We start from the raw sequence: 26,162 nt of genomic DNA, 5'->3' as shown, positions 1-26,162 counted from the left end.
ACAAATACTTACTGAGCACCTACTCTGTACTAAGACCTATGCTCAGTGCCAGGGTTACAGGTGTCAACAAGATAGATTCTTTCCCTGTCATGGAGCTCATGATTCCCAACCTAGATATTCAAACAGATAATCACACAAATAATTAATTTAAATTGCTGTAAGTGCTACAGAAGATTACATAGTGGGTAGAGTGAAAATATGATGGGGCAGCTAATCTAATGAAGGGTGCCAGGGAAGTACTCTTTGAAAAAGGGACATTTAAGGGGGCATAAAATATGAATAGAAATTAGGCAAAACAGGTAGGGGAAACAGAATTCAAATAGAGGGAACAGGTCCTCAGCTTTGTGAAAAGACAGCATGACTGAAGTAAACTGAGTGGGAGGAATCTTTTAGACCAGCTAAGTATGTTGGTCTTTATCTTAAGTGCAATAAGTCATAAAAAGGTTAAAGCAGAATTCACTTGGTTAGGTTTTTGTGTTTGTTAATGTTTCTAAAAATCACTCTAGATGCTGAGAAGAAAATAGACTTAAAGAGTAAAAACTAGATTCTTGGAGTCCTGTAAGAAGGCAACTATTATAGTCTAGGCTAGTGATGACAATGATCTGACCAAGGTGGTGACAGTGGCCAAGGGCAGAAAGAGGCAGATTTAAGAAATGTTTAGTAGCAAAATAAACTGGATTGATGGGAATATATGGTGCGTGTGTGTGTGTGTGTGTGTGAGAGAGAGAGAGAGAGAGAGAGAGAGAGAGAGAGAGAGAGAGAGAGAAAATGCAAGTGAGTGTTTAAGTACACATATACTGATGAAAGACAAGAAGGTAAGAAAGTGTCAAGAATGATTCCAGACTTACGACATAAGCTTAGATGAGAGGTTTGTGCTAAGAGAAATTTTGGAGTTTTGGTGTATACATGATCTTTAAAGCCAAGGGAATAAACAGGAGAATCAAGCAGAAAGGGAACGAAGAGTAAGAAAAGAGGGTCTAAGTCCTAAGGACTTAAAGTCTGAGCAGAAGAGGAAGAACGTGAATGGATACTAAGAAAGACAGATCAGAGAGGGAAGAAAATATTCAGGAGCACTGTGGTGTCAGGGAAGCCAAATGAAGAGTGTTTCAAGGAAGAGAGGTTAACTGTGTGGAAGATGTGGGTAAACTAAATACAACAAGATTTACTTCAAACAACCTGCTGCTTCTCCGGCAGTAAGGCTGTCTTCTAGAACAAAGATAAATCATCTCTCTCATTAATCCTGGAGAATGAATTAAGACCTCATGAGGATGAACCAATATGTAATCTCCTTTTCCTCACACGTCATCTATCATCCAACAAAGAACTTACTCAAATGTAATACTTACAAACAGTAATGATGAGGTTGAAAGAATAAAGTCAGGTTTTCTAGATGCCATTCTCTGAGGAAGCACCCTACAACAAGTTAATTATTTCCAAAATTTGCTCAGTAGTTAGCTGGCAAAAATAAAGATGCCAATAAATATTACCAAAGGCTACTTTTAACTTTAAAGTAACTAAGGAAAATACTCACTTGACCTGATTTGGGCCAACATGTATTATTCTACCAGAAGCATCAGGATGGAAATAGATCCAGTCAGATTCTAGAGAACAACACTCCATTTCTTGTACCCCGTTTTTTGCCTGAAGTTGGAACAAAATATTGAAAATAAAAATTAAGGAAAAATAAAATAATTTTTCCAATCCAGCATCAGTGATAGATCAGTAAGTCAAAAGTAAAGGAAGAGAAATCATTAACCAGCTGAACTGGGATGTGTATTAAGGCTGAATTAGGACACTCAAACTTGAGAAATCCAGAACATTTAAATTCAGAAATTTCATAGATGCACCATGCACTATATATTATAGCTCATAAATAATAAGTTACCATATCTCAAGCACCTAATGTATGTCTGGCACTGCATAGGATGTTTTATACTCATTATTTCTTTTGATCTCAGCAATACTTGAAGCATATATTGCTATCCCCATCTTATGGATGAGGAAACTGATGCACAAAGAGGATAAATCATTTTCTTAGTATTCTGCACCTACTAAACAGCAGATTAGACTCCAAAGTCCATGGATTTTCCATTATTTTACTCTGCCATAATTATGTACATGCAGTCCCCCACAACATCCTTCTCCCTTCCCTATCCTGAACAAACTGTCAATCAGAAGAGTAGATAGCACAAAAATAAACATGCAACCAAACAGGTCATATAATCTCCTTGCAAAAGTCAGATGTTAAACTCTAATGCTGAGGAAATGGTCTAATACTGCTTAGCACTTAAGGTAAGTAGAGAGATTGATTTCATAGTAGTATATTTAGACATTAAAATAAAGAAAAAGATACCTCCATATGTGATCACATATGTAATGTTTTACCTTACACACAGGAGCACTGGGGACTAATACCAGCATGGATACATTAACTTCACTGGCTTTATCCAAGTCATTTAACTTAATTTTTCCAATGTAAAATGAAATGATGTCATCTTTCCTATTAGATACTCATAAAAGTTTCTGACATATAAAATTATTAATTCTATTAGCATATACTGACAGGACACTATGTTTAAGGTATCACACTAGGCACTAAACATAATCCTTGTCATCAAGAAGCTCATATTCAAGAAGGGAGATAGAAACAGAAATAGAATAAGGCAGTGTAGAAAACAAAGTGGTCAAGCTATGCACAGGATATTATCAAGCATCCAACCCAGGTAAGCAGAATTTCAGGAGCCTGAACTCTGCCTTGAAATGAGAATAAAGTGGCTAGAAAGAAGAGACAGCAAAATCAAAAGCACAGAAGTGTTGATCCATTTAGCATGTATATGCACAAACACGAGTAGCAGATAAAATTAAATTGAGAAGTAGAGTGTCCAGCCATGAGACTGGAGAGGTAGGCTGGGGTTACATCACAAGTGCTTTGTATGCCATGCTTTTTTAAAAATTGGAGTTTAACACATTTTAGGTATCAAATTAGCACATGCATTTTAATTTTTCAAGAATTTTTATAAGTATCCTAACGATTTCTAATAGAAATGGTGGTATTACTGCATTTTACATATAAGAAACTCAATACAATTAAACATCTTGGTTGCAACCACTAAAACAATGTGTACATTTTGGCATTAGCTCCAAATGCTTCTTTGTTTAATATAAAACTTTTTTATGCTGTGTGTATATGTAAGTATATATATATACACACACAAAAAAAAACCCCATACCTTTCTTTCTTTAGGAGACTATTCTCTTTATTATAGTATCTAAATACAACATGCAAAAGAAACATTATCTCTCTTTGTGTTAAATACTAGGCAGCATTATTATCAGCTTCTGTAGTTTTTATTATTTGCTCAAATGCTAGTTTAAAGCTCAGTTTAATAGAAAGCTATGAATCATTTTCTGAATTCTTCAGTTTGCCTACATATATGTTTTGGGGTTATCTATTTTTCTGACTGACAGGTGGGGAGGTAAGGCACATATGCATCATTAAGGCAATATCACTTCAACAAAGTTGTCCAGCAAAAGGACTGAAAACTCCCCTGGATTTAGCAATTATTTATGAATATGTTGAAATAAGATCTGACTAAATGTTATAATCAGTAATCATACAAGGAGAATACTTGACAGGCATGCTTGATGTAGATGTTGAAGGCCATTTTGTACACACACATAAAAGAATATGTATTATCAGTTCTTATATAAGAAGAATATGTACTAAATGTCTAGAATGTGAACTGTGCAGGGTTTGACTAGATAGAAAAGTTCAGCAACAAAGAGGTGTGACAGGTCCTGGTGACTGAAGGATGTCCACTGCTGGGAGGTGAATAATCAAACCACAGACTTGCGGGAAACAGTCTGCATTTGTAAAAGAGGATGTCACTGGGCTGGGCCAAACAGGAGCTCCCACATGTGATAGGTTAATGAGAAAATGGAAGAGAAGAATGCTCCTGCAAAAAGACAAACAAACAAACAAAAAACTAGAACACACTATACACCACGTTCCCTGGTGGCCATGACACCAAAGGAAATAGATAAATGGACCCAAGACTGTGTACGTCCTCAGTGTGGTGAAAGGTGACCTGTGACTCTCAAAGCCACTGGATCCAACAGTGACTGATGGAGAAAGATTCTGGAAGAGAAGGGTGTGGAATAAGCTGAGTCTGCCTCATAAACAGTTCATCTAATGTATCAAGAGGCTCCAGAGATAAACTAAACTAAGTCAGCAATATAAAACAAAGACGGAATCCCCCTCCTCTGTGCACTCACTCTTGCACTTATCTCAATCACTGTACTTAATGGACTGCATCTTATTTCCCTACACATTTGCTTTCTTTTGAGGGTGTAAGCAACTTGTGGGAAGAGAATGTGTCCCCAGCCAAGTATGGCACACAGTAGGCCCTCAATAATGTTTATTAAAAGGGGTAATTTTTTTGTCTTGTTTTGCCATATACCCTTTCTTTCTATTCTGCCATATATAACTTTAAAATATCCTTGAAAACTCCAAGTGTTTCAGTGTTTATACCGTGACCAACAGAGTTCTATCTGGTTCTGCTCTGGAAAGCCAAGAGCAACAAACCATGAAGAAGCAGAATCAACTACACATTCCACCAGTAATTTCGGAGGCAGCCTGAATACATTCCATCAACAATTCCCACTATGCAGTTTTAGAGATGTTTAAATGGGATCAAGGAGATGGTAAGGAAAAAAAACCTAATAAATCTTTGGTGCCCTGAGAATTTTCAAATGTTAATGTTTCAAATTCTGGGTAGCACATACAAGTGTTTGCTATATTCTTTGTACTCTCCTGTACTTTACGTTGCTTACAAATTATTAATACAAATAAAAAAGTAATTCTTAGGAATGTGCACCTATTACAGAAGTAGAGAATAAAGAATTTCTGATATAAATTTACTACTGAAGTCTGACCACCTTGATTTACCAAGGAATTGTCCTTTAGGGCACAAATATGGAAAACTCCTTTTTGTTTCTTCTTATTAGGTGTGATGATATAGTGCCAAGGATGGCCTCCAATCTGAAAAGCATTCTCCAGGGAGGATACCTCAAAGAGCAGTGGTGGTGTATCTGCAGAGATGGGCAAAAGGAATGTATTAGCTTCTTTATTCTGGTAGCCTTGGAACATTCATTAACTGAACTCAACTTTTCTTTGCACGCATCATCTATGAACTTCCACTAATGAAAAATTACTATGTTCAAGAAAGAAAATACAATCAGGAAAGAGGCTTATTGCTTATTTCTATAGTCTTAAGAAAAGAAAAAGCTGGTAGGAAACAACTGTTAGGTTATGAGTCAACTTTCTAGACATCCGTTTTCAGGATATGTGTGACATGCAGCTGGATGGAGATAAAAAATGGGCTGAAAGTGCTTATGATGGCAAAAATGACAAAGTATACCTAACAAAAGCAGCTGCCATTTAATAAGCACCTGCTATCTACAAGGCTTGGTTAGATACTATTTCCATCTCTCGTAACAATCCAACAAGGTATTAGGTCTAATACTTCCTTCAAATGTGAGGAAGAGAACCTTCATATTCTAGACTAACAGGTTATATTTAGCAAACGTTACGAAAGAAGTGTTGCTTAAGATTTCCACTTCAGAAATAATGAGAAGTAACCACTTAGGATGGGTCCTGTTACCGTGGAAGCTTTATCAAAGGATAGCCACTACTACTAGTATAATCATTAGACAAGTTAATTTTAAGGTAGTTTAGATACATCCAGTCAGTCACTGTCTGTTGGAGACTGACAACACAAAAGAACTGTTAGTGCTTCCTAGTCTTCTTTGATGACAATTAATTTTATATAGAGCATAACAGACTTACTTTTGGAGACATGTATAAATGGAAGGTAGTGCTGCTTATGAAGACCAGAATTCCTTTGGGGCAGCCCTTCTGAAATACCACATGGTCTGTTTGTGAAGGTGACTAATCAGAGTCCTTTGTTTATGCCTCTAACTTGACAGTTTAATCTTTGGCTTATGAGGCCACCACTGTCAGTAAAGGAACTTGTCTTAGGGAGACCATTCACTCAAAAAATCACATGTTACATATAGAAGTGTGTGCCTTATTAGGTTTCTTCATAAGGGCAATTTACTACTTAAAGCTACACAAAGGAGAACAACAAATAATGAAAAGTGAGTTCACAAACTGACAATCTTGAGGAGAAAGAAGAGATAGGTATAAACATATCAAGTATATTTAAAGCACCTTTTTTTTAAAACCTTTTAAGAAAAGGGTAATATTCTTAATATATAAAGAAATCTTTTTTAAGTAATAAGAAAATTATGGACACCCCAATAGAAAAATGGGCAAAGGACATCAGTCGGTAAATTGTGAAAGATACATAAACATCACGTGTGATAATATGGTGGCTACCAAATGATGGTGGATGAGGAAAAGAATTATAAAGAGAAAAAAATACAATTAGAGTTTGAATTTGGGGTTAAAAATTTAAGTAGGTATGTTGTAGAGAATATAAAATAGGAATTCAAAATAGAAAAAAAAATCAATGCAAAAAGATGTATTTAAAAGGAAATAATTTTCCCAGCAGTTGCTAAAAATCGCCCAAGAGCGCAGCAGGACTCTGCTCACCACAACCCTGGTGGGACCCCATTAGCCCCAAGAGCCCAAATTTTGATCTCTAATACTATTCTCAATTGAAAGGGCCTAAGAGTTCTCAGAGAATGGCTGATTCCATGTCTTGTGATAAGGAAATTTTAGGATCATTAATAATTACAGGAACATTCTTATACTATTTATAATCACAGAAAATTAAAAACAACCTAAATGTCCATTGTAAACTGGTTAAATAAATTTACAGTTCATGCATATAATGGTACATAAGTCGAGATCTTAAAACCTTGAGGAGCTTAGCATGTGTACACATATACACAGGACCACTCTTTGGCAAAGGTAATATAAGTACTGCATTCAAAAAGCATCAGAAGAAATATAATGAAAACTAAGTTTTCCTTCCATCTGTATCCCTCAAAGATAACTACTATTTATCAGTTTTCTGTGTGCCCTTCCAGATATTTCAAGCAATCCTAAAGGCATATACTCATATATCTATACTTTTAATATATGCATATGAATACTTAACACAAATGAGGTTTTTTATATACACAGTTTTGCACTCCTTTTTTTACTTACTAATATATATTGGAAACCCCTCTATACCAGTGCAAAAAGAATTCCTGTTTCTTTTTAACAATTAAGTTTATGACATAGCCAAACAATCAAAGAATACTAATGTCACCTATCAGTGTTATCAGTATACATTGTTTCCAATCTTTTGCTGTTAGAAACAATGTTGTAACTGTACATTTGTCATTTTGTACACATGTGAATGTATCTGGGATAAATTCCTAAAAATGGAATTGCTCAAGGAATATATGCATTTAAAATTTTGAAACATACTGACAAACTGTCCTCCACAAGGGACTCCAATAATAAATGAAAGTGCCTCTTCTATACTCTCACCAACCCTGTTACCTAACTTTTTGATATTTGAGAATCTGAAAAGAAGTATCTTATGATAGTGTTAACTTGCGATTCTCTTATCAGTGACGTTGGGCTTTGTCCTCCCCAAATTAAAAGTCATTTATATTTCCTCTTCTTCTGAACAATATCCTTTGCTCATTTTGTTGCTGTTGTTGTTGTAGTCACTTCTTACTGGTCTGTAGAACTCATATATAAAGAGGAAGTTACCCCTTTACAGTGTATGTTGCAAATATTTCCCTTGTTCATTGTTTGATTTTTGAGTTGGTTTATGTGTGTGTTTTTGTTTTTGTTTTTTAACTTGCAGCACTTTATTTTTATGTAGCCAAATTTATCAATCCCTTCTTTAATGGCTCTGCGTTTCTGTCAGAAAGCTCTTCTCAACTCTGAGATAAAAAGATTCTCTAAGTTTTCTTATAGAACTTTTAATTTTTGATCCATCTATTATTTCTTTTGATGTAAAGAGTAAGATAGAACTCCGACTTTGTTTTCATAAGACCATCTATTAAATAATCCAGATGGAAATTAATATTTGTAATACATTAACATTTAAAAGTGGGTTAGGCTACAGATATATGCAATGATATGCAATGAATCTCAAAAATAATATGGTGAGTGAAAGAAGCCAGACAAAAAAGTATGTATCATGTGCTTCCATTTATACGAAACTCTAGAAAACTAGAGTGAAAGAAAGCAGGTTCATTGGTTGCCTAAGGCTGGGGATGGTGAGGGAATTGACTGGAAAGGGCACAGGGGAACATTTTGGAGTGATGAAAAGATTTTAAATCTTGATTGTAGTAGTGGTTTCACAGATATCAACATTTGGCAAAACTCAAATTGTACAGTTAAAATGAGGGCATTTAAGGGCATGTAAATTATACTTCGACTTGTTTTTTTAAATTATTTTATTTTAATCATTTTATTATTTCTTTTCTTTTTTCTATTTTTGGCTGCGCCGTGTGGCTTGCGGGATTTTAGTTCCCTGACCAGGGATCGAACCTGGGCCCCCAGCAGTGGAAGCACGGAGTCCTAACCACTGGACCACCAGGGAATTGCCATTATTTTATGTTATTTATTTATTTATTTATTTTTGATTTTTTTAAAAAAGTTATGAAGGAGTATTCACAATATGATTCTTTTTTGGTTTCAGACATATATACGTTACAAGATTACCAAAAAAACACACTGAGGTGATAACAGTTAATTCCTTGCAGGAGGACTATGAGTATTTTAAACTTTCTCTATTTTGTTTATCATTATTTCCTAATTCTTCTGTAATGAAAATGAATTGCTTTGCATTAAAAAAAAAAGTTATTTAAAGTTAAAAGGAATATTATTTTGTACAGACCTTAATGATCCTGAAAAACAAATCTGGAGAAATGAATAGGATTTCAGTCAATATAGTTTGAAAAAATACTCAAAGCTTCCAACATAGTATGCTACTTTTCTAAGCTAAATGTCCAACAATCACTGTATTGTTTTACAATGGCATGCGGTTTCACAGATATTTTCAAATGTTATTATTTTAAAGTTGATAAAAGTGAGGCCCAGAGAGGTTAAGTAATTTGCTCACTATCATAACCACCAGTTTGTAGTGGAATTTCACTCTTCCTAGTAGCAGACCAAGATTGTGATCCCAAATCTAGTCTTCTCTCTACAAACAGGGACCAAAACCACAGCACAATCAAAGGCTCTATGAGCTTTCTTTATCACCCTGTTCTTTGCTTTACTTGATTATCTGCATTTCAATGAGAACAATGTACCATTTGGGGAAACTCTCTTCAAAATAATACACTGTAGTTACCACTGGAGCCTGTAGTTTTAAAATTCTTAATAAATTCCTGCTAGCATATTTGTATCAAATATAGGAGGTATTGCTGAGGCTGAGTTATCACAGAACTGCCTAATTTAGCTTGTCCAAGACATCTAAAACCCCCGAGTAATTTTTAGAATATTTATTTTGAGTTTCTTGGATAATGGCTACACTGGACTCTCTGTTTTTATAGTCTGTCATTTACTAATAAAAAGAACATCTCCTTTCTCACAATTAAATCTTTCATTTGTTTCTTGATCTGTTGATGATGTAATGTTAAATAGTAATAATAGAAAAAAATTACTGTCTTATTTTGACCCATGTTAGAAAAACCTTTGGAGTTTCACCTAAATATGTAATGTTTATTGGTTAGAAGTAAAAGGAAATGTCCTCAATATGATAAAGAATGATTCTTTTTTTAAGAAAAAATTATTTATTTAAATGTATTTGGTTGCCCCAGGTCTTAATTGCGGCAGGCGGGCTCCTTAGTTGTGGCATGTGGGCTCCTTAGTTGTGGCATGCAAACTCTTAGTTACAGCATGCATGTGGGATCTAGTTCCCTGATCAGGGATCAAACCTGGGCCCCCTGCATTGGGAGCTTGGAGTCTTAACCACTGTGCCACCAGGGAAGTCCCAAGAATGATTCTTAATGAACCAAGACTAAAGATAAACAAATATTAGGATAACAAAATATATTATCTTTTTAAATTTATTCATATGAGTTTTACATCTGTCTGCATTAAATAATTCTTGTATTGCTGAGATGAACTCTGGTCAGTCATGGTTTATCTAACACACATTGCTCAGTTTGAGTAGCAGTTCATTTCCTTTTAATAAACTGCTGAATGTGATAAGCTAATTAAATATAGAACATTTTTATTATATTTATAAAATTATGTCTAATTTTTTGTGTGCTTTGTTGATCTTTAAGTTGGGTAAATTTCACAGAATTGTAAAATTTTAAGTTATAAAGGAACTAGGATGGTATCATTTGCTGTAACTTATTATTCTGCAGATAAGGAAATCAAGACCAGAAAGGTAAAAGTAACTTGCCAAAGGTAACAGATCTCTGGCTAAGCAAGGTCCAGCATCCCCAGGCCTTTATCTAGATGAATAACAGATTTTTGTGAATGCCTATTCAAAAGCAAAGAATACTCTTCATAGGAATAAAATGAATTAATTTATAATTAAATCATGCAAAAAACATTTGGATGATTACAATTAATAACTATTAATATGACCACTTAATTTTTAAGGTGAAGAAAGTACTATATAGTAGCCATACCTGTGATTTTAATATTACAAGGAATGCCAAAAGGAGCCTCTCCTACAGTTCCAGTAGTCCCACCCCATCTGCATGCACACCCTAAGTCAAGTTTCTGTTGCATGAACTAAAAACAAAACAAAACAAAAATGGTGGCTTTAGCACCTACTTATTTGCTGTCTGGAGAGAGAAAAAAATCAAATTCACATGTATATGACAGAGGAAATGTCTTTATTTATTCAAGGGCCTTTCTGTTTATCTTCCCACCCCTCTTTTAAAGGTTACTTTGTCTTTCTGCATTTGTACAGTTTGGTAGAGTTAAAATCTACACAGTGCCTTACTTTAAAAACATCTCATTAAAAAATTCATACCTCAGTCCTACCAAAGGGGGAAAGTGGTGGGGGTGTGTGTGTGTGATGAATTGGGAGATTGGGGTTGACATGAATACACTAATATGTATTAAATGGATAACTAATAAGAACCTGCTATATAAAAAAATAAATAAAATCCAAAAAAAATTCATACCTCAGTCCAAATTTCAAGTTAATTTCAATATGGCAAATTTCAGTTTTCTCTACCTGTTCAGTGATGGCTTGGAAGCTATAAAGTCTGACCAGTCCCGAGCTGTACATCACAATCAGTATTCCATGAGACAAGGTGGCATCTGTTACGCTCCCGAAAATCTGAGGGGAAAGGTAGATATCACCTGAGAAAAGACCAGAAGGCTAATCCTCTGAGTTTCACAGTGGTTTGTGCATCTGTTTAATATTCAGGCCACCACTACAACACTGCTGCCTAACATTATAACTTAATTATAATTTAGAAACTGGAAGCTAAGGTGTTATTAGGGCAGAGTGGTAAGCCACTGGGGTCTCAAACTGAAGCACTAATGGGAGTGTAAGACATATCCCTCAAAATGATGCAGCAGCATACATTTGCTTCACAGTTTTGTCAATATCTTTTAATAACAAATCCTCTTCCTCATGGACATAGGTGTAAACTGAGTCCATTTAATTCTACCATGCAGAATATGCATGGCAGAATAAATACAGGGACCTATTCTTCATAAAATGTTATTTATAAAGGGACATTTTTTAGCTGGAGGTGAAAAGATTGGGTCTAAGAAAGTAATTCTAATAAAAAATAGCCAACTCGAGAATTTTATCATTTCCTTGTTCTTTAAATATCTAATACTGCTAAAACCGAACATGTTAAAAACCAAATACATACAGAAACATTTAGCCTAGCTGACCTTGAGAAGCTTTGGCTCACTGTTCCCCTTCTGTCTCTGTTCTATGCACTGGATCCTGTCACGATGCTCCACAGAGCTCTAAAAAGAACTTGATTCTGTGCCTATTTTAATATCTAACAAAAGCCAACTAACATAAACAAATATTCATAGCAATGAAAGAACAAGTACCCCCTCTCGCCACAACTAGAGAAAGCCTGCATGCAGCAACGAAGACCCAACGCAGCCAAAAATAAAGAAAGAAAAAAGAAAGAACAAGTAGAAATTAAGTGAAAATCTGTTTCTGTTTCTACTCAAGACAAATCATTTAGTAAAGATTTACTACCCCAACAAATAGCTTTAAGTACATTCTGAGCCTGGCCCATAGGTAGTCTTATTATGCATGGTAAATGAAAGATACACTTCAATTTCAAATAACTGTAATCAAAATCAAATCCCTCAAATGATTATCTTGGACATGTAAGAATAAATAGAAACAATTTATGACTTTGCTAAGTGTTCATTCCTATTGAAGACTGTAATAAGTATACACAATTACTTAATCCACAAGCACAAAGAGAACAATTACATTTATGAGCTGTGTTTTGTGTCATCTCTTAAAAGGATAATCGTGGTTTGCTTTGCTCTTGACTAGCCTATGACTTTTTATTCCCTGATCCTCATTCCCCACTTTGAAAGGAGAATTTGTTTAATTCAAATGTATTTTCAAATGATGAGTGCTATAATAAAGTAGCCACTCTTATTTTAAAATTTGGTTTAATCTCTGGAGTCAAATCTAAGTTCAAATTCCAGCTTCTCCATTTACTACCTTTAGGATTTTGGTAGCTGCTTAACCTCCTAGTTAAATACTTTATATGTTACACTATTATTATATGTCATAAAATATTCAAAGTGCCTATACAAAATGAACAATAAATAATTAATTCTTTAGTCTTTATGCAGTTTAGTATATTATGTTTATATAAAATTTTTAAAATACATTCATCTTGTTTGCTTATAAGTATTAGTGGACCCTCAAGACCTGGCCTCAATAACGCTTCAGGTGCTTAATTAAAGACTAGTAGAATAGACCAATAAATAACTATTCACCCAAACTAAGGAACAATTCTTTTAAAGGAAACTAGCAAACTATTGATTCTTTTACTCAGAGGAAATATGTCCTTTCTTTCTTCCCAAATAACCACCCCACAAATCAAGAACAATGGCAACAACAATAAAACCCGTCACTGGGCTTCCCTGGTGGCGCAGTGGTTGAGAGTCCTCCTGCCAATGCAGGGGACACGGGTTCGTGCCCCGGTCCGGGAAGATCCCACATGCCGCGGAGCGGCTAGGCCCGTGAGCCATGGCCGCTGGGCCTGCGCATCCGGAGCCTGTGCTCCACAACGGGAGAGGCCACAACAGTGGGAGGCCCGCGTACCGCAAAAAAAAAAACCCCAACACTGAATGAGTTGAAGAACTTACATATTTAATTATAAGACTTGTTTATATACCATAAAACAAGTTTTAGATCTATACTTTGCAATTAAAATGAGGCACTTTGTTGCAGCTTTTTACCTTTCTTTATGATCATTTTTAACAAGCTTTGGAATATTCCCAATGAAAAAAATATTTTACTCATTTCATAATTTTATAGAACAGTGGTTTGTTAATGACTGGTACTCAACACTATCCACTTGAGAAGCATAAAAACATGCTGAAAGGGACTTCCTTGGTGGCGCAGTGGTTAAGAATCCTGCCAATGCGGTGGACACAGGTTCGATCCTTGGTCCGGGAAGATCCCACATGCCGTGAAGCAACTAAGCCCATGCGCCACAGCTACTGAGCCTGTGCTCTAGAGCCCACGCGCCAAAACAACTGAGCCCATGCACCACAACAACTGAAGCTCACATGCCTAGGCCCGTGCTCCACAACAAGAGAAGACACTGCAATGAGAAGCCCACACACTGCAATGAAGAGTAGCCCCCAACACAACTAGAGAAAGCCCATGCACAGCAACAAAGACCCAAAGCAGCCAAGAATAACTACCTAACTAACTAACTAAATAAACATGTAGAAAGATGAAGGGACTATTAGACTCTCTTCCCACATCAAATGTTCTCATGTATTTTGATATGAAATAAACTAAATCAGCAAGCTTTGTACAGTCAAGGGAACATTTCCAATCCAAACACCTAATAAACAAATAATTAAACAATGATATTACATCTTATTGTCAAAAAATTAATACTACAATTAAATCAGAAATGAGTTCCTACCTTTTTGTTTATCTCCAGAATCCCTATGAGTGAAAAAGGTAGCACATGGAACACTGCAAGGTACAGCAAAACAGGCTGTTGAATGCCTGCCTAAAAGGAAAGACTAAAATCATAGGCAGCTCTCAAGAGTATTTTAAAACTGCTGTTTTCCTAGTGGTTACCAGTGGGGAAAGGGAAGTGGGGGAGGGGCAATATAGGGGTAGGGGATTACAAGGTACAAACTATTATGTATAAGACAAACTACAGGGCTTCCCTGGTGGCGCGGTGGTTGGGAGTCCGCCTGCCGATGCAGGGGACGTGGGTTCGTGCCCCGGTCCGGGAGGGTCCCGCGTGCCGCGGAGCGGCTGGGCCCGTGAGCCGTGGCCGCGGGGCCTGCGCGTCCGGAGCCTGTGCTCCGCGACGGGAGAGGCCACAGCAGTGAGAGGCCCGCGTACAGCAAAAAAAAAAAAAAAAAAAAGACAAACTACAGGGCTTCCCTGGTGGCGCAGTGGTTGAGAGTCCACCTGCTGATGCAGGGGACGTGGGTTCGTGCCCTGGTCCGGGAAGATCCCACATGCCGCGGAGCGACTGGGCCCGTGAGCCATGGCCACTGAGCCTGCGCACCCGGAGCCTGTGCTCCGCAATGAGAGAGGCCATAACTGTAAGAGGCCTGCGTACCGCAAAAAAAAAAAAAAAAAAAAAAAAGACAAACTACAAGGATATATTGTACAACATGTGGAATAAAGCCAGTATTTTATAAGAACTATAAATGGAGTATATAACCTTTACAAATCATGAATCACTATATTGTACATCTATAACATATAATATCGTACATCAACTATACTTCTATAAAAAGTTTTTTTAATTAAAAAAATAAAAAACACTCTGTTTTCATGAATTAAAAACATTCCTCTATCTATATTGCAAAGTTACTTAAACAGGAAGGCCTGCATGTTCAAAATATGTCCACTAAACCTTTAGCTCTTCAGATACTACAAACTGCATATACACACAAAAATCTATAGAAGTAAGCATACAGTAAACGTTTCTTAACAATATATTTTACAAATACATACTTTATGTACTATATAACAAAATATATTTATATACTATATAATAGATTATAATATAAATTAATATATTGTATTATATTATTATACAACATAATTTATATTGTGAATTGGAATTCTAATAATCAAGGGCCTAATCAAAAGACACAGAGTTATCATGGTCATATCATTTAGCATTACAAAACAGTATTACACTGACATGAGAAAACAGAAATAGAAAAAAGTATCAACAATTAAAACTCAAGTGATTTCTCTGCTTGAGGAAGATAGCTCCTTTACTCTGAAGAATAAGGTTCAGATTTCTTTCCGTTATGGAATATAAAATAATCTGTGGTACTTCCCCAGAGTGGCTTGAAGGGAATTGCCTAAATTTGTGGTAAACAACTTTTATAGCATGCTTCAGAAATCAAAGATCATTAGTTCTTTCATAACAAATTTTCAGACAAATTCTTCTGGAAACAAATTCTTTATTTTATTGAATGTTTAAAGATGTCTACCTGCTGGGCCAGTGATGAGCCTTTGTTCTGAGCTGACTTGACTGCAATGACTTCTTGAGGAGTGTCCCAGCTCAAGTATCTTTTAAAAGAATAAAAAGAAATTTATTCTTTTGGGTCAATTTCCTTATACTTAAAATAAAAATATAATAGATATTTTATAAGTGAACAGTTTTGCAGTTACTTAAATTATAAAAGCAAAGCAGTTTATTTTAAAAACAAATAACTAACTAAAAGAATTCCCTTGGATCCTTATATGCATTTATTCCTATTTTTAAATATATATAATTTTAATCCTTTTAGAGTCTCAGTGAATAAAAATTATGTTTGATCTGTCAGCATTCAAAACTTAGAAAACAAAAAACCATTCCTGATTTAAAATGGAAGTTACAAAAAGCATTGAAAATGTTACATTCCCATTTTGCATGCACATATTCATTCCAAAAATTTATATCTAATTTATAAAATTACTAGTTAAAAATAACAGTTCTTAGATTATATTACGTAGGTAATTTAACTGCAACAGACCAGCCTTCAGAAAAATCTACCATAAAATACATCCTACATATAAAATACTATTTGTAAAAAGTAAATTTTTTTAAGAAAGGGTATCTGCCAACTACTAGAGGTTAGTTACTTATGAGGAATACAAAGATAAATGATAAAGGGTCTCCATCCTCAGATCTTCAAAAGTAGTCATGAGGAGAGAAAAATAGAATAGATTTTTAAACTGATATCCATGTATACAATGGAAAACTTAAAAAAAATCTTGAAATATCCTGGGCCACAAGTCTCAATTTTTCATGATAAAATTTTAAATAACAAAATCACAGTTAATACCTGAATTTGCAATATGAAGCAAGATATATTTTCTCAAGGACTTTTCCTGTAGTTGCTGATACACGAAGTAGCCAATTATGAGCAGTCAGTGCGATGAGTGAGGATTTATAATCTGATGTATTGGGAAGCATTTCTCCCTTAAAAAAAAATGAGGTATAAAACTGAAACTGCATGGTCATAAACAATCTGCAGTAATCCATATCCAAAAAAACCAGCTAAACACTTAAAGAAATAGTCAAATAAGTAAATTAAAAAAGAACTATTAATGCACAAATAAAGAATTAAGACAAGGAAAGATTAAAATCGTGAATAATTATTTTCATCATTAATTTATTAAGTGAGTTTGTTCACATAGAGTGCTTCAACAGTACCTGAAATAACTGATTACTTATTAAGTATTAATCATTAAGTATTCAACAAATGTTAGCCAATCATTATAACAACAGTAATAGGAGTACTACTGATGCTGCTATGATAACAATAGCAACAATAACAGTTCTTAAAACCATGTATAATAGCATACGCAATTAAGAGTCATCTGCTAAAATAGATGTTTCTTTATTCCAAGACTTGTTTTCCTTTTGATACAAGTTAAAATGGCAAAAGAGCAAATTATCCCATTAGTCACTGTGGCTCAAATGAAAACCTAAAATCCAGAATCAAGGCAGCCAAAGAAGAAGAGTCAGACCAAATTTTAAAGAGAACCTCTGTCTCCAATGGATTACCCCCAACAAAGGGAGAGGACAGCTGCTTGGGCGTACCTGCCACTGAGGAGTTGCCATAAGGTGGAAGACTAAGGCAGAAAGAGAAAGAGAAGCCAAGGGTTCTGCTTTGATTTATAGAATAAAAAAGATGTTCTAAGAGGAAAGTTGAGAATAAGGAAGTTGAAATTACTCTTATATTGCTTGGGCTGAAGAGTGAATAGAAAAGAATGTAAGCATAGTTATTTTATTTATACTCCTAAGGTTTGTCTCCCCTTTCAAATGTTAGGGAAAGAAACACGTTTTTTTTGTTTCTTGAGGGGGTGTGTGTGTGTGTTTAAGCTTATTAGCTACTGAAGTCTTACACTAAAATCATAGGCAATGATGTAAATATTTTTATTCTTTGGTGTCTTACATAAGTATCACCTCATGGAGTTTTTAAAGTTTTTAAAAATGTACCATTTATACCTTGTCTACTTAAAAAAACAAGGATTAAGTAGCATACATAATAGGCTCAAGCTATTTTCCTAAACTATAAGTTGTATTTCACACATTATCTCAGAGAAGAAGGGTGCTAGTTTAAATGTAGTTTCACATCAGCAAGTTAATACAATATGCTTTGTAGTTTTTTTTTTTTTTTTTTGTGGTACGTGGGCCTCTCACTGCTGTGGCCTCTCCTGCTGCGGAGCACAGGCTCCAGACGCGCAGGCCCAGCAGCCATGGCTCACATGCCTAGCCGCTCCGCAGCACGTGGGATCTTCCTGGACCGGGGCACGAACCCGTGTCCCCTGCATCACCAGGCGGACTCTCAACCACTGCGCCACCAGGGAAGCCCGCTTTGTAGTTTTTCTTAGTGGAAAATCTTGCTCCACTTCAAATAAGAATAAAATGTTTAAAGAGAATTGAGATTAGGAATTTGGTTACTAGAAACTTTATTTTTAGAGGATTGCTCTAAATTTTTGGTGTTCTGCACTGGTATCTTCAAAATTTTTCTCAGTTAGGAAATCTGTCATCCTCTTCCCCTCACCAATGAGACTGGATTAAAAGTCTTTAGATGTGGGGACACAATAGTTATTTTTAACTTTCAATAAGGAGTTGGGGAAGAGAACGTAGATTTAAAGCTTCCTGATTTTTAAAAAGGAGACTTCTATGAAAAGAAAGCAACTGTCCAGGGAAAAAGAAAGCAGCAGCTCTAGAAAACTACAATTTTATGTAAAAACAAGTGTTTAAAAAGAAAAAGGAATTTTAATAATAAATGCAAAGCACAGTCTCTTAACCTTTAAACATTATTTTTGGTCACATATTCTATTTTTCCTAAAAAACAAACAGCCAGATTCAGAGACCTGATTAGTTTGTTGTAGTACTTTTTTTTTTTTTTTGGCCACATCACACGTCATGTGGGATCTTAGTTCCCTGACCAGGGGTCGAACCCATGCCCCCTGCAGTAGAAGCAAGGAGTCTTAACCACTGGGCCACCAGGGAAGCCCCTGTTGCAGTACTTTTTTTTTTTTAAACATCTTTATTGCAGTATAATTGCTTTACAATGGTGTGTTAGTTGCTGCTGTATAACCAAGTGAATCAGCTATATGTATACATATATCCCCATATCTCCTCCCTCTTGCAGCTCCCTCCCACCCCTCTAGGTGGACACAAAGCACCAAGCTGATCTCCCTGTGCTATGCGGCTGCTTCCCACTAGCTATCTATTTTACATTTGGTAGTGTATATATGTCCATGCCACTCTCTCACTTCATCCAGCTTACCCTTCCCCCTCCCCATGTCCTCAAGTCCATTCTCTCTGTCTGTGTCTTTATTCCTGTCCTGCCCCTAGGTTCATGAGAACCATTTTTTTTTAAGATTCCATATATATATGTGTTAGCATATGGTATTTGTTTTTCTCTTTCTGATTTACTTCACCCTGTATGACAGTCTCTAGGTCCATCTACCTCACTACACGTAACTCAGTTTCGTTTCTTTTCATGGCTGAGTAATATTCCATTGTATATATGTGTTGCAGCACTTCTTAAGTGTGTTTCTTAGAACACTGATCCTATGGAAAATTAATATTTAAAAATATATCTCGGGCTTCCCTGGTGGCGCAGTGGTTGAGAGTCCGCCTGCCGATGCAGGGGACACGGGTTCGGGCCCCGGTTCGGGAAGATCCCACATGCCGCGGAGCGGCTGGGCCCGTAAGCCATGGCCGCTGAGCCTGCGCGTCCGGAGCCTGTGCTCCGCAATGGGAGAGGCCACAACAGTGAGAGGCCCGTGTACTGCAAAAAAATAAATAAATAAAATAAAATAAAATAAAAATATATCTCAAAATAGAAAATTCTATGATCAAAAAAGCTGGGAAAACGGTTTGACAATCACCATGAACAGCAGTATTATTATAAGTATTAATAGTATTAAAGGCTCTGAGAAGTAATTCTATAAATAAATTGGTTTAACCCTTTAAACAACCTAATTCTCCCAACTCCTCTAGCAATTATAAGATGTTAACATCTTATGAAAACGGTGTTCTGAAAAAATACACACTGGGGCAACGCTGATCTGATGGAATGAGCTTATCTATTATTTTATTTTTTTATTTTTATCTTATTATTTTCCTAAAAAGATTCATAGAGGAAAACCATTAAGAATCCACTTTCAGGGCTTCCCTGGTGGCGCAGTGGTTGAGAGTCCGCCTGCCGATGCAGGGGACACGGGTTCGTGCCCCGGTCTGGGAAGATCCCACATGCCGCGGAGCGGCTGGGCCCGTGAGCCATGGCTACTGAACCTGAGCGTCCAGAGCCTGTGCTCCGCAACGGGAGAGGCCACAACAGTGAGAAGCCCACGTACAGAAAAAAAAAAAAAAAAAAAAAGAATCCACTTTCAAAGAGTCATGTAACGTAACTGTTGCCCTAAATAAATATTTTATTGTCTCAATATATTAAGTAGAATAATCTCTTAAATGCTAAGAATAACTATAAACTAGCTTATATTGCTTATAAAACTTTTAATCAGTTTATAACTTTTTCTAGTTTTCAAGATTTACAAATGGTATTAAAAGTTAAAAATATATTCATAGTATTAATATATAATTTCTTAGGACAGGAGTTACTTCGTGAGGAAAAATGATAATCAAAAGATACGCTCTCTTGATTCCTTTCAAGGTTTAAGAATCACTATGATACTTAAGTTTTATTTCTTTATGCAGTATATTAACAATAATCTGTTCTTCTAGGCTAAAAATGCTTTAGAAATAAGTGCTCTAAAAAACAAATCTTACCACTGGGCATTCCCATAATAAAGCATCCTCTATTTTTTCTGATTTGGAACACTTTGGCATTTCATAAAGTTTTCTTGGCTCTGATGCAACGCTGGGGAAAAAAAAAAAAGATTATTCTTCTTTATAAATGAGGTAGTGTTTGCTCAGACTTGAGGGATTTTTTTTTTTTTTAATTCAGAGATTTGGAATACCAAAAATACAACTTGCTACTTTGCTTTCCTCTTCTTGATTAAACGTTAACATTTTTTTTTCTGATCACAAAATTCATAATACACATTCATAGAAAAAAATCTAAAATATATAATAAATTAAAATAAATTATAATAGTATAAAACTACCCAATATTAACATTCTGGCTCAGTATTAATATCTTGGTTCATTTCCCTCTAGCTTTTCTTTATATACACATACCCACCTGCTGATCACTTTCCAAAATTGGAGCATATTGAATTCTTTCTTTACCCTTTAACATTTATTATGAATATCTCTGCTGAATTCCACATTCATAAACTGTTATTCCAACATAGTAAAATGAAAATTAATTAGATAAAGAGTTCCTTTATTTGTGGTGCAAATTAGTAGATAAAAAAGGAAATACCCTTTAAGGCTTTTTTTTTTAACTCCCAAGTTGTGTTTCAGAAAGGTTGAATGAGTTTATACTTCTGCCGATATTGAACACTGTATTTCTGATATGAAAAATAGTCTCTTACCTTTAATATATACTTCCCTGATTACTACTGAGAGGTGTACATAGATGTTTTCATTTTTTTAAACTCATGAACTTTAAAATTAAACTACTATTTAGAAACAATTTTTAGGGTGACAATTTTATTCAACTTTGATGTACTCTCATTGACTCAAAGGTTTAAACCAAACAGAATTTCACAGGAATGAAAGCAACCTCATATATGATTCTAACCTATGGGTAAAACACCCCTGAATGGAATATTAAAGAACTCCAATGGTATTTACCATTGGATCACCAATCAATGCCACTTACTCTGATTTTTAAAAAATTTTCAATTAAAGCAGCTATCTCTAAATTGGAAAAGTTACAATACGGGCATTAAATGATACCAGAGAATTACTGTTAATTATGCTGGGCATGATAATGACATTATGATGATATAAGAAGATGTCCAGATTTCCACTTCTAGCATGAGAGTATGAGGAGCTCTATGGACACGCTCCCCAGGAAAATGGTGAGAATTATAAAAGAACAACTAATTAAAGTCTTTGGAAATGGTCCTAGAGGCATATAACAAATGAAAAAACACTTACTCAAAAAAATCTACTAGAACTCAGTAAGAACAGTAAGAGTCTATGGTGTATGAAATAATATGTGCTCCCTCTCCACCATTCTTAGCTCAGCAAGATGAAAACTCTACTCCAGACTGGTACAGCCAAGAGCACAGGGCTCCCTCAACCCCTGGCTCCTAGAGGGTTACCTTCCCTCGAAGGGTAGAATGACAGCATTTTCCATCCAGCCTCCACCTCCTCGTTGCTGGGCCTGGGTCCTAGGTTAGTGCAGTCAAGAGGCGCGACTCCCTTCTTCTGCCTAGCCCCTACTCATGGGATGGAGGCTCTACCTTGGGCCTGCCATGCCTAAGAATACTGGAGCTCTGATTACCCTTATCCCACCTCATAAAGCAGTGGTTCCACATTGAGAGTGGCAAGAAAATCCGAGGCTAATGTCTGCCCCAACCTCATGTGCTCAGATAGAGTAGGGGAGTCATTCAGAGGCAAAAGTGCCACTGACCCTCTCCCCCCACCAGCTTGAGAGCCTTGGCTTGAGGATTTTGCCTGGCAGAGAAGCAGGCCATAAAGCAGATAGCCCCAAGTCTCTCGCCAGAGAAACTGACTTCATTTGTAACAGAGTGAGAAGTTCTAGCCTAAGAGCACTCTCACAACCAGTGGAGGTTGTGATGAAAGGCAAATGAGTAGAGATCTGTAGATTCACTGGCCATACAGGCTAAACTGTAGGCTGGCTAATTTGCTGGAGAGAACCAGAAAAAGATTGCTGGGAGGAGCCCTCCAGGGTCAGAACAAATCTCAAACACTACCTAAAAATCCATTGTCTCTAACTTCTGGTTTCTGGTACATCAGTCATGTCCTCACAACAAGAAAACAGCTAAGCAAACTGAAAATCAACAACTCTTATTAGTTACATCAGATAATTGAGGTCAGAGGGCAAATTGCTGCCCCCAAAACTGGACAGAGAGGTGGATACCAAGAATCACAGCTTACTAGAAGCAAAAACCCAGGAGCAAGCCTCTGGAGTCAGTACTGGGGAGACAAAAACAAGAACACCAGAGAAAATTCTAGGCTCTGACACCTACAGCGACAGCAAACAACAAACACAGCCTAACTCCTAGCCAGATACACATTAATCTCACTCTAAAGACCTATTTACTGCAATTCCTTTTACCCAATACATCATGTACAACTTTCAACAAAAAATTACAAGGCATGTTAAAATGCAAAATACGAAGTTTAAAGAGACAAAGCAAGTGTGAGGACCAGACTAAAGTTATGGTGGAGGTTTTGGAATTATCAGATTGGGAACTTAAAATAAATATGATTAATATGCTAAGGACTCTAATGGAAACAGTGGACACATGGAGGAACAGATGGGTAATTAAGCAGAGAGAAAAAAATCCTAAGAAAAATCAAAAGGAAATGCTAGAAATCAAAAACACCATAATACAAATGAAGAATGTCTTTGATGGGCTTATCAGGAGACCCGACACAGCCAAGGAAAGAATCAGTGATCTTGAACATATGTCACCAGAAACTTCCCAAACTAGAAAGAAAAAAGAATGAAAAAAGCAGAACAGAACATCTAAGAACTGTGGGAAATTGGAAAATGTGTAATGTATACATAATGGGAATACCAGAAGGAGAAGAAAGAGAACAAAACAGAAGAAATACTGAAATAATAATGGCTGAGAATTTTCCAAAATTAATGACAGACACCAAACCACATATATAGGAAGCTTACAGAACACCAAGCATGATAAATACCAAAAAATCTATACCTAGGCATACCATATTCCAACTGTAGAAAATCAAAAACAAAGAGAACACCTTGAAAGACGGCAGAGGGAAAAAAATCACCTTACCTACAGATGAACAGGTTAAGAATTACACTGGACTTCTCTTCAGAAACCATGCAAGCAAGTAGAGAATGGAGTGAAATATTTAAAGTGATGAAACAAAACAAACTCCCACCAACCTAGAATTCTGTATCCTGAGAGGTTATCCTTCAAAAGTTGAGGAGAAATAAGACTTTTTCAGACAAACAAAAATTGAGGGAATGTGTTGTCAGTGAACCTGCCTTATAAGAAAGTTCTGCCTTAAGAACTCAAAGAAGTTCTCCAGAGAGAAGAAAAATGATATAGGTCAGAAACTCAGATCTACATAAAGAAAAGAAGAATGTTAAAGAAGGAATAAATAAAGATAAAATAAAACCCACTGTTTCTCTTATACTTAATTGATTTAACAGATAAAAATGTGTTTATAATAATGTATTCAGCAACAAGGTATTCAATGATTATAGCTTATGGATAAGTAAAATGAATGACATCAATACTATAAAAGACAGGAGGGAGGAATTAGAAATACTGTTATAAGGTAGCTGCACTACTCATGAAGAGAGTAGGAGAAAGTGACTTGAAAGTGACTTAGATTAGTTGTAAATGTATACTGCAAGTTCCAAGGCAACCACTAAAAAGTTTAAAAAAGAAATATAATTGATATGTTAAAGTGGAGAGAAAATGTAATCATATAGGATGCTCAGTTGAAACCTGAGAAGGCAGAAAAAGAATAAAAGACAAAGAAACAAAGAAAGCTGGAGTAGCCATATTAATTTCAGACACAGCAGACTTTGACAAGGAAAATTATCAGGGATAAAGAGTGGCATTACTTAATGTGTATGCATCTAACAACAGAATGTCAAAATATGTGATACAAAAACTTATAGAACACAAGGAGAAATAGACAAATCCACTAATATAGTTAGAGACTTCAAAACAACCTCTATCAGTAACTGACAGATCCAACAAGCGGAGTCCATAAGGATATAGTTGAACTGAACAGTACCATCAATCAGCTGGGTCCAACTGACATCTTTAGAGTACTTCATCCAACAACAAGGGAATACACATTCTTCTTAAGCCCATGTGAAACATTCACCAAGATAGACCACACTCTGGGCCATAAAGTACACTTCAACAAATTTAAAAAACTAGAAATAATACAAAATATGCTCTCAGAACACAGTGGAATTAGATTAGAAATCAATAACAGAAAGATAGCTGGAAAATCTCAAAATATTTGGAGATTAAATGACACATTTCTAATTAACACAAGGGTCAAAGAAGCTCTCAAATTTTAAAATGAATATACAATGTATCAACATTTGTGGGATGCAGCAAAAACAGTCCTTAGAGGGAAATGTATGGCATTAAATATATATATAGAAAAGGAGAGGTGTTTCTGGGTTGGTGAACACATGGAGATTCAGGAAGAGTGGCGGGCTCAGAGAGCACAGAAGCTCTGTGCTCCTTCCCATATACATTGCCCTATGCATCTCTTCCATCTGGCTGTTCCTGAGTTATAAACTTTTATAATAAACTGGTAATCTACTAAGAAGCCAGTCACACACAAAAATCACATATTATGTGATTCAATTTTTTGAAATGTCCAAAACAGATGAATCTATAGAGACAGAAAGTAGACTAGCAGTTGCATAGGGCTGAGGGTGATGAAGGTATCCTGGTGATAGCTAAAGGGTACAGTGTTTCTTTGTGAGGTAATGAAAATGTTCTAAAATTAACTGTAGTGATGGTTGTCTATATGAACCATCAGTGGTTCATCAAATTCATTTTCATTGAATTTCAAGGAAGTAAAAATCATTGAATCGTACACTTTAAAAAGGTGAATTACAAAGCGGTTAAAAAAGAAAAAGAAAATAGCCATATTTTTTTAGAGAAGCAAACTTAAGTATGGCATGATGTTTGGAATATGCTTTAAAATATTTAGCAAAGGAATAATGGAAAAGGGGGTGGGAAAAGATAAGCAAATGTGGCAAAATCTTGATCCTTTTTGAATCTAGGTAATGAATATATGGGGTTCACTATACTATTCTCTACTTGAGCAAGTTTGAAAATTTTCTTCTAAAACAAAGGCAAGTAGTTTCAAAACAAAACACAGAAAGTCTTCTCTAAAACAGCATCTGATTAGTAGGTACCTGGATCTCTTGACTCCGGTATCTTTTAAGCAGAATAAAATACTACATTGTACTCAGCAACCTGTCATTTTGCCTGCAATATAAATTTGCTTTAAATTGGTGTTTACAAGGATAAAACCTCAAACTTTAGATTTAACAAGATTTTAAAATTACATGCATTTTACCCCCTCCCCTTATTTTGGACCGATTTCTCCATTCTCCTATCTCACTAGGCACTAATGTAGGCATGTGTTTCTATAAAAATTAGAGTTAAGATCAACAGTCAAGTGAATTACAGCAAAAAGTTTCACCAAAAAGATACCTGCTGACACAGCACCGATAGTTGTCAAAATATATTCTTCCTCTCTCATAGGCTATAGGTGACTTGGAATGAGTTGTCCAAACATTCTTAAACTTAGTACTTTCCTGAAAGACACAGGAATTTCGATTTAGCAAATAACTCCTAAGTTTC

The 26,162-nt window shown here is 35.7% G+C and overlaps 1 protein-coding gene and 1 non-coding gene across 2 annotated transcripts in view; both read right to left on the bottom strand.

The window, feature by feature from the left end:
- DCAF17 (DDB1 and CUL4 associated factor 17) overlaps positions 1-26,162 on the bottom strand; it is a 37,252-nt gene that overhangs the window by 10,255 nt on the left and 835 nt on the right. Inside the window, exons 2-10 of the mRNA XM_060107018.1 lie at positions 26,013-26,116; positions 20,461-20,551; positions 16,493-16,629; positions 15,656-15,734; positions 14,107-14,196; positions 11,181-11,285; positions 10,624-10,729; positions 4,949-5,091; positions 1,532-1,641 (exon numbers count right to left, since the gene is read on the bottom strand). Coding sequence (XP_059963001.1) covers positions 1,532-1,641; positions 4,949-5,091; positions 10,624-10,729; positions 11,181-11,285; positions 14,107-14,196; positions 15,656-15,734; positions 16,493-16,629; positions 20,461-20,551; positions 26,013-26,116 — 965 coding nt within the window. The remainder of the gene's footprint in view (positions 1-1,531; positions 1,642-4,948; positions 5,092-10,623; positions 10,730-11,180; positions 11,286-14,106; positions 14,197-15,655; positions 15,735-16,492; positions 16,630-20,460; positions 20,552-26,012; positions 26,117-26,162) is intronic.
- Positions 8,504-8,576, bottom strand: TRNAG-UCC (transfer RNA glycine (anticodon UCC)). Its single transcript has one exon. It is a non-coding gene; the product is annotated as a tRNA-Gly (tRNA).

Source organism: Mesoplodon densirostris, chromosome 8 (assembly GCF_025265405.1).
Source record: "Mesoplodon densirostris isolate mMesDen1 chromosome 8, mMesDen1 primary haplotype, whole genome shotgun sequence".
Lineage (NCBI taxonomy): Eukaryota > Metazoa > Chordata > Mammalia > Artiodactyla > Ziphiidae > Mesoplodon > Mesoplodon densirostris.
The sequence above is the reverse complement of the archived record's forward strand: the minus strand, read 5'-3'. Positions and strand labels throughout refer to the sequence as shown.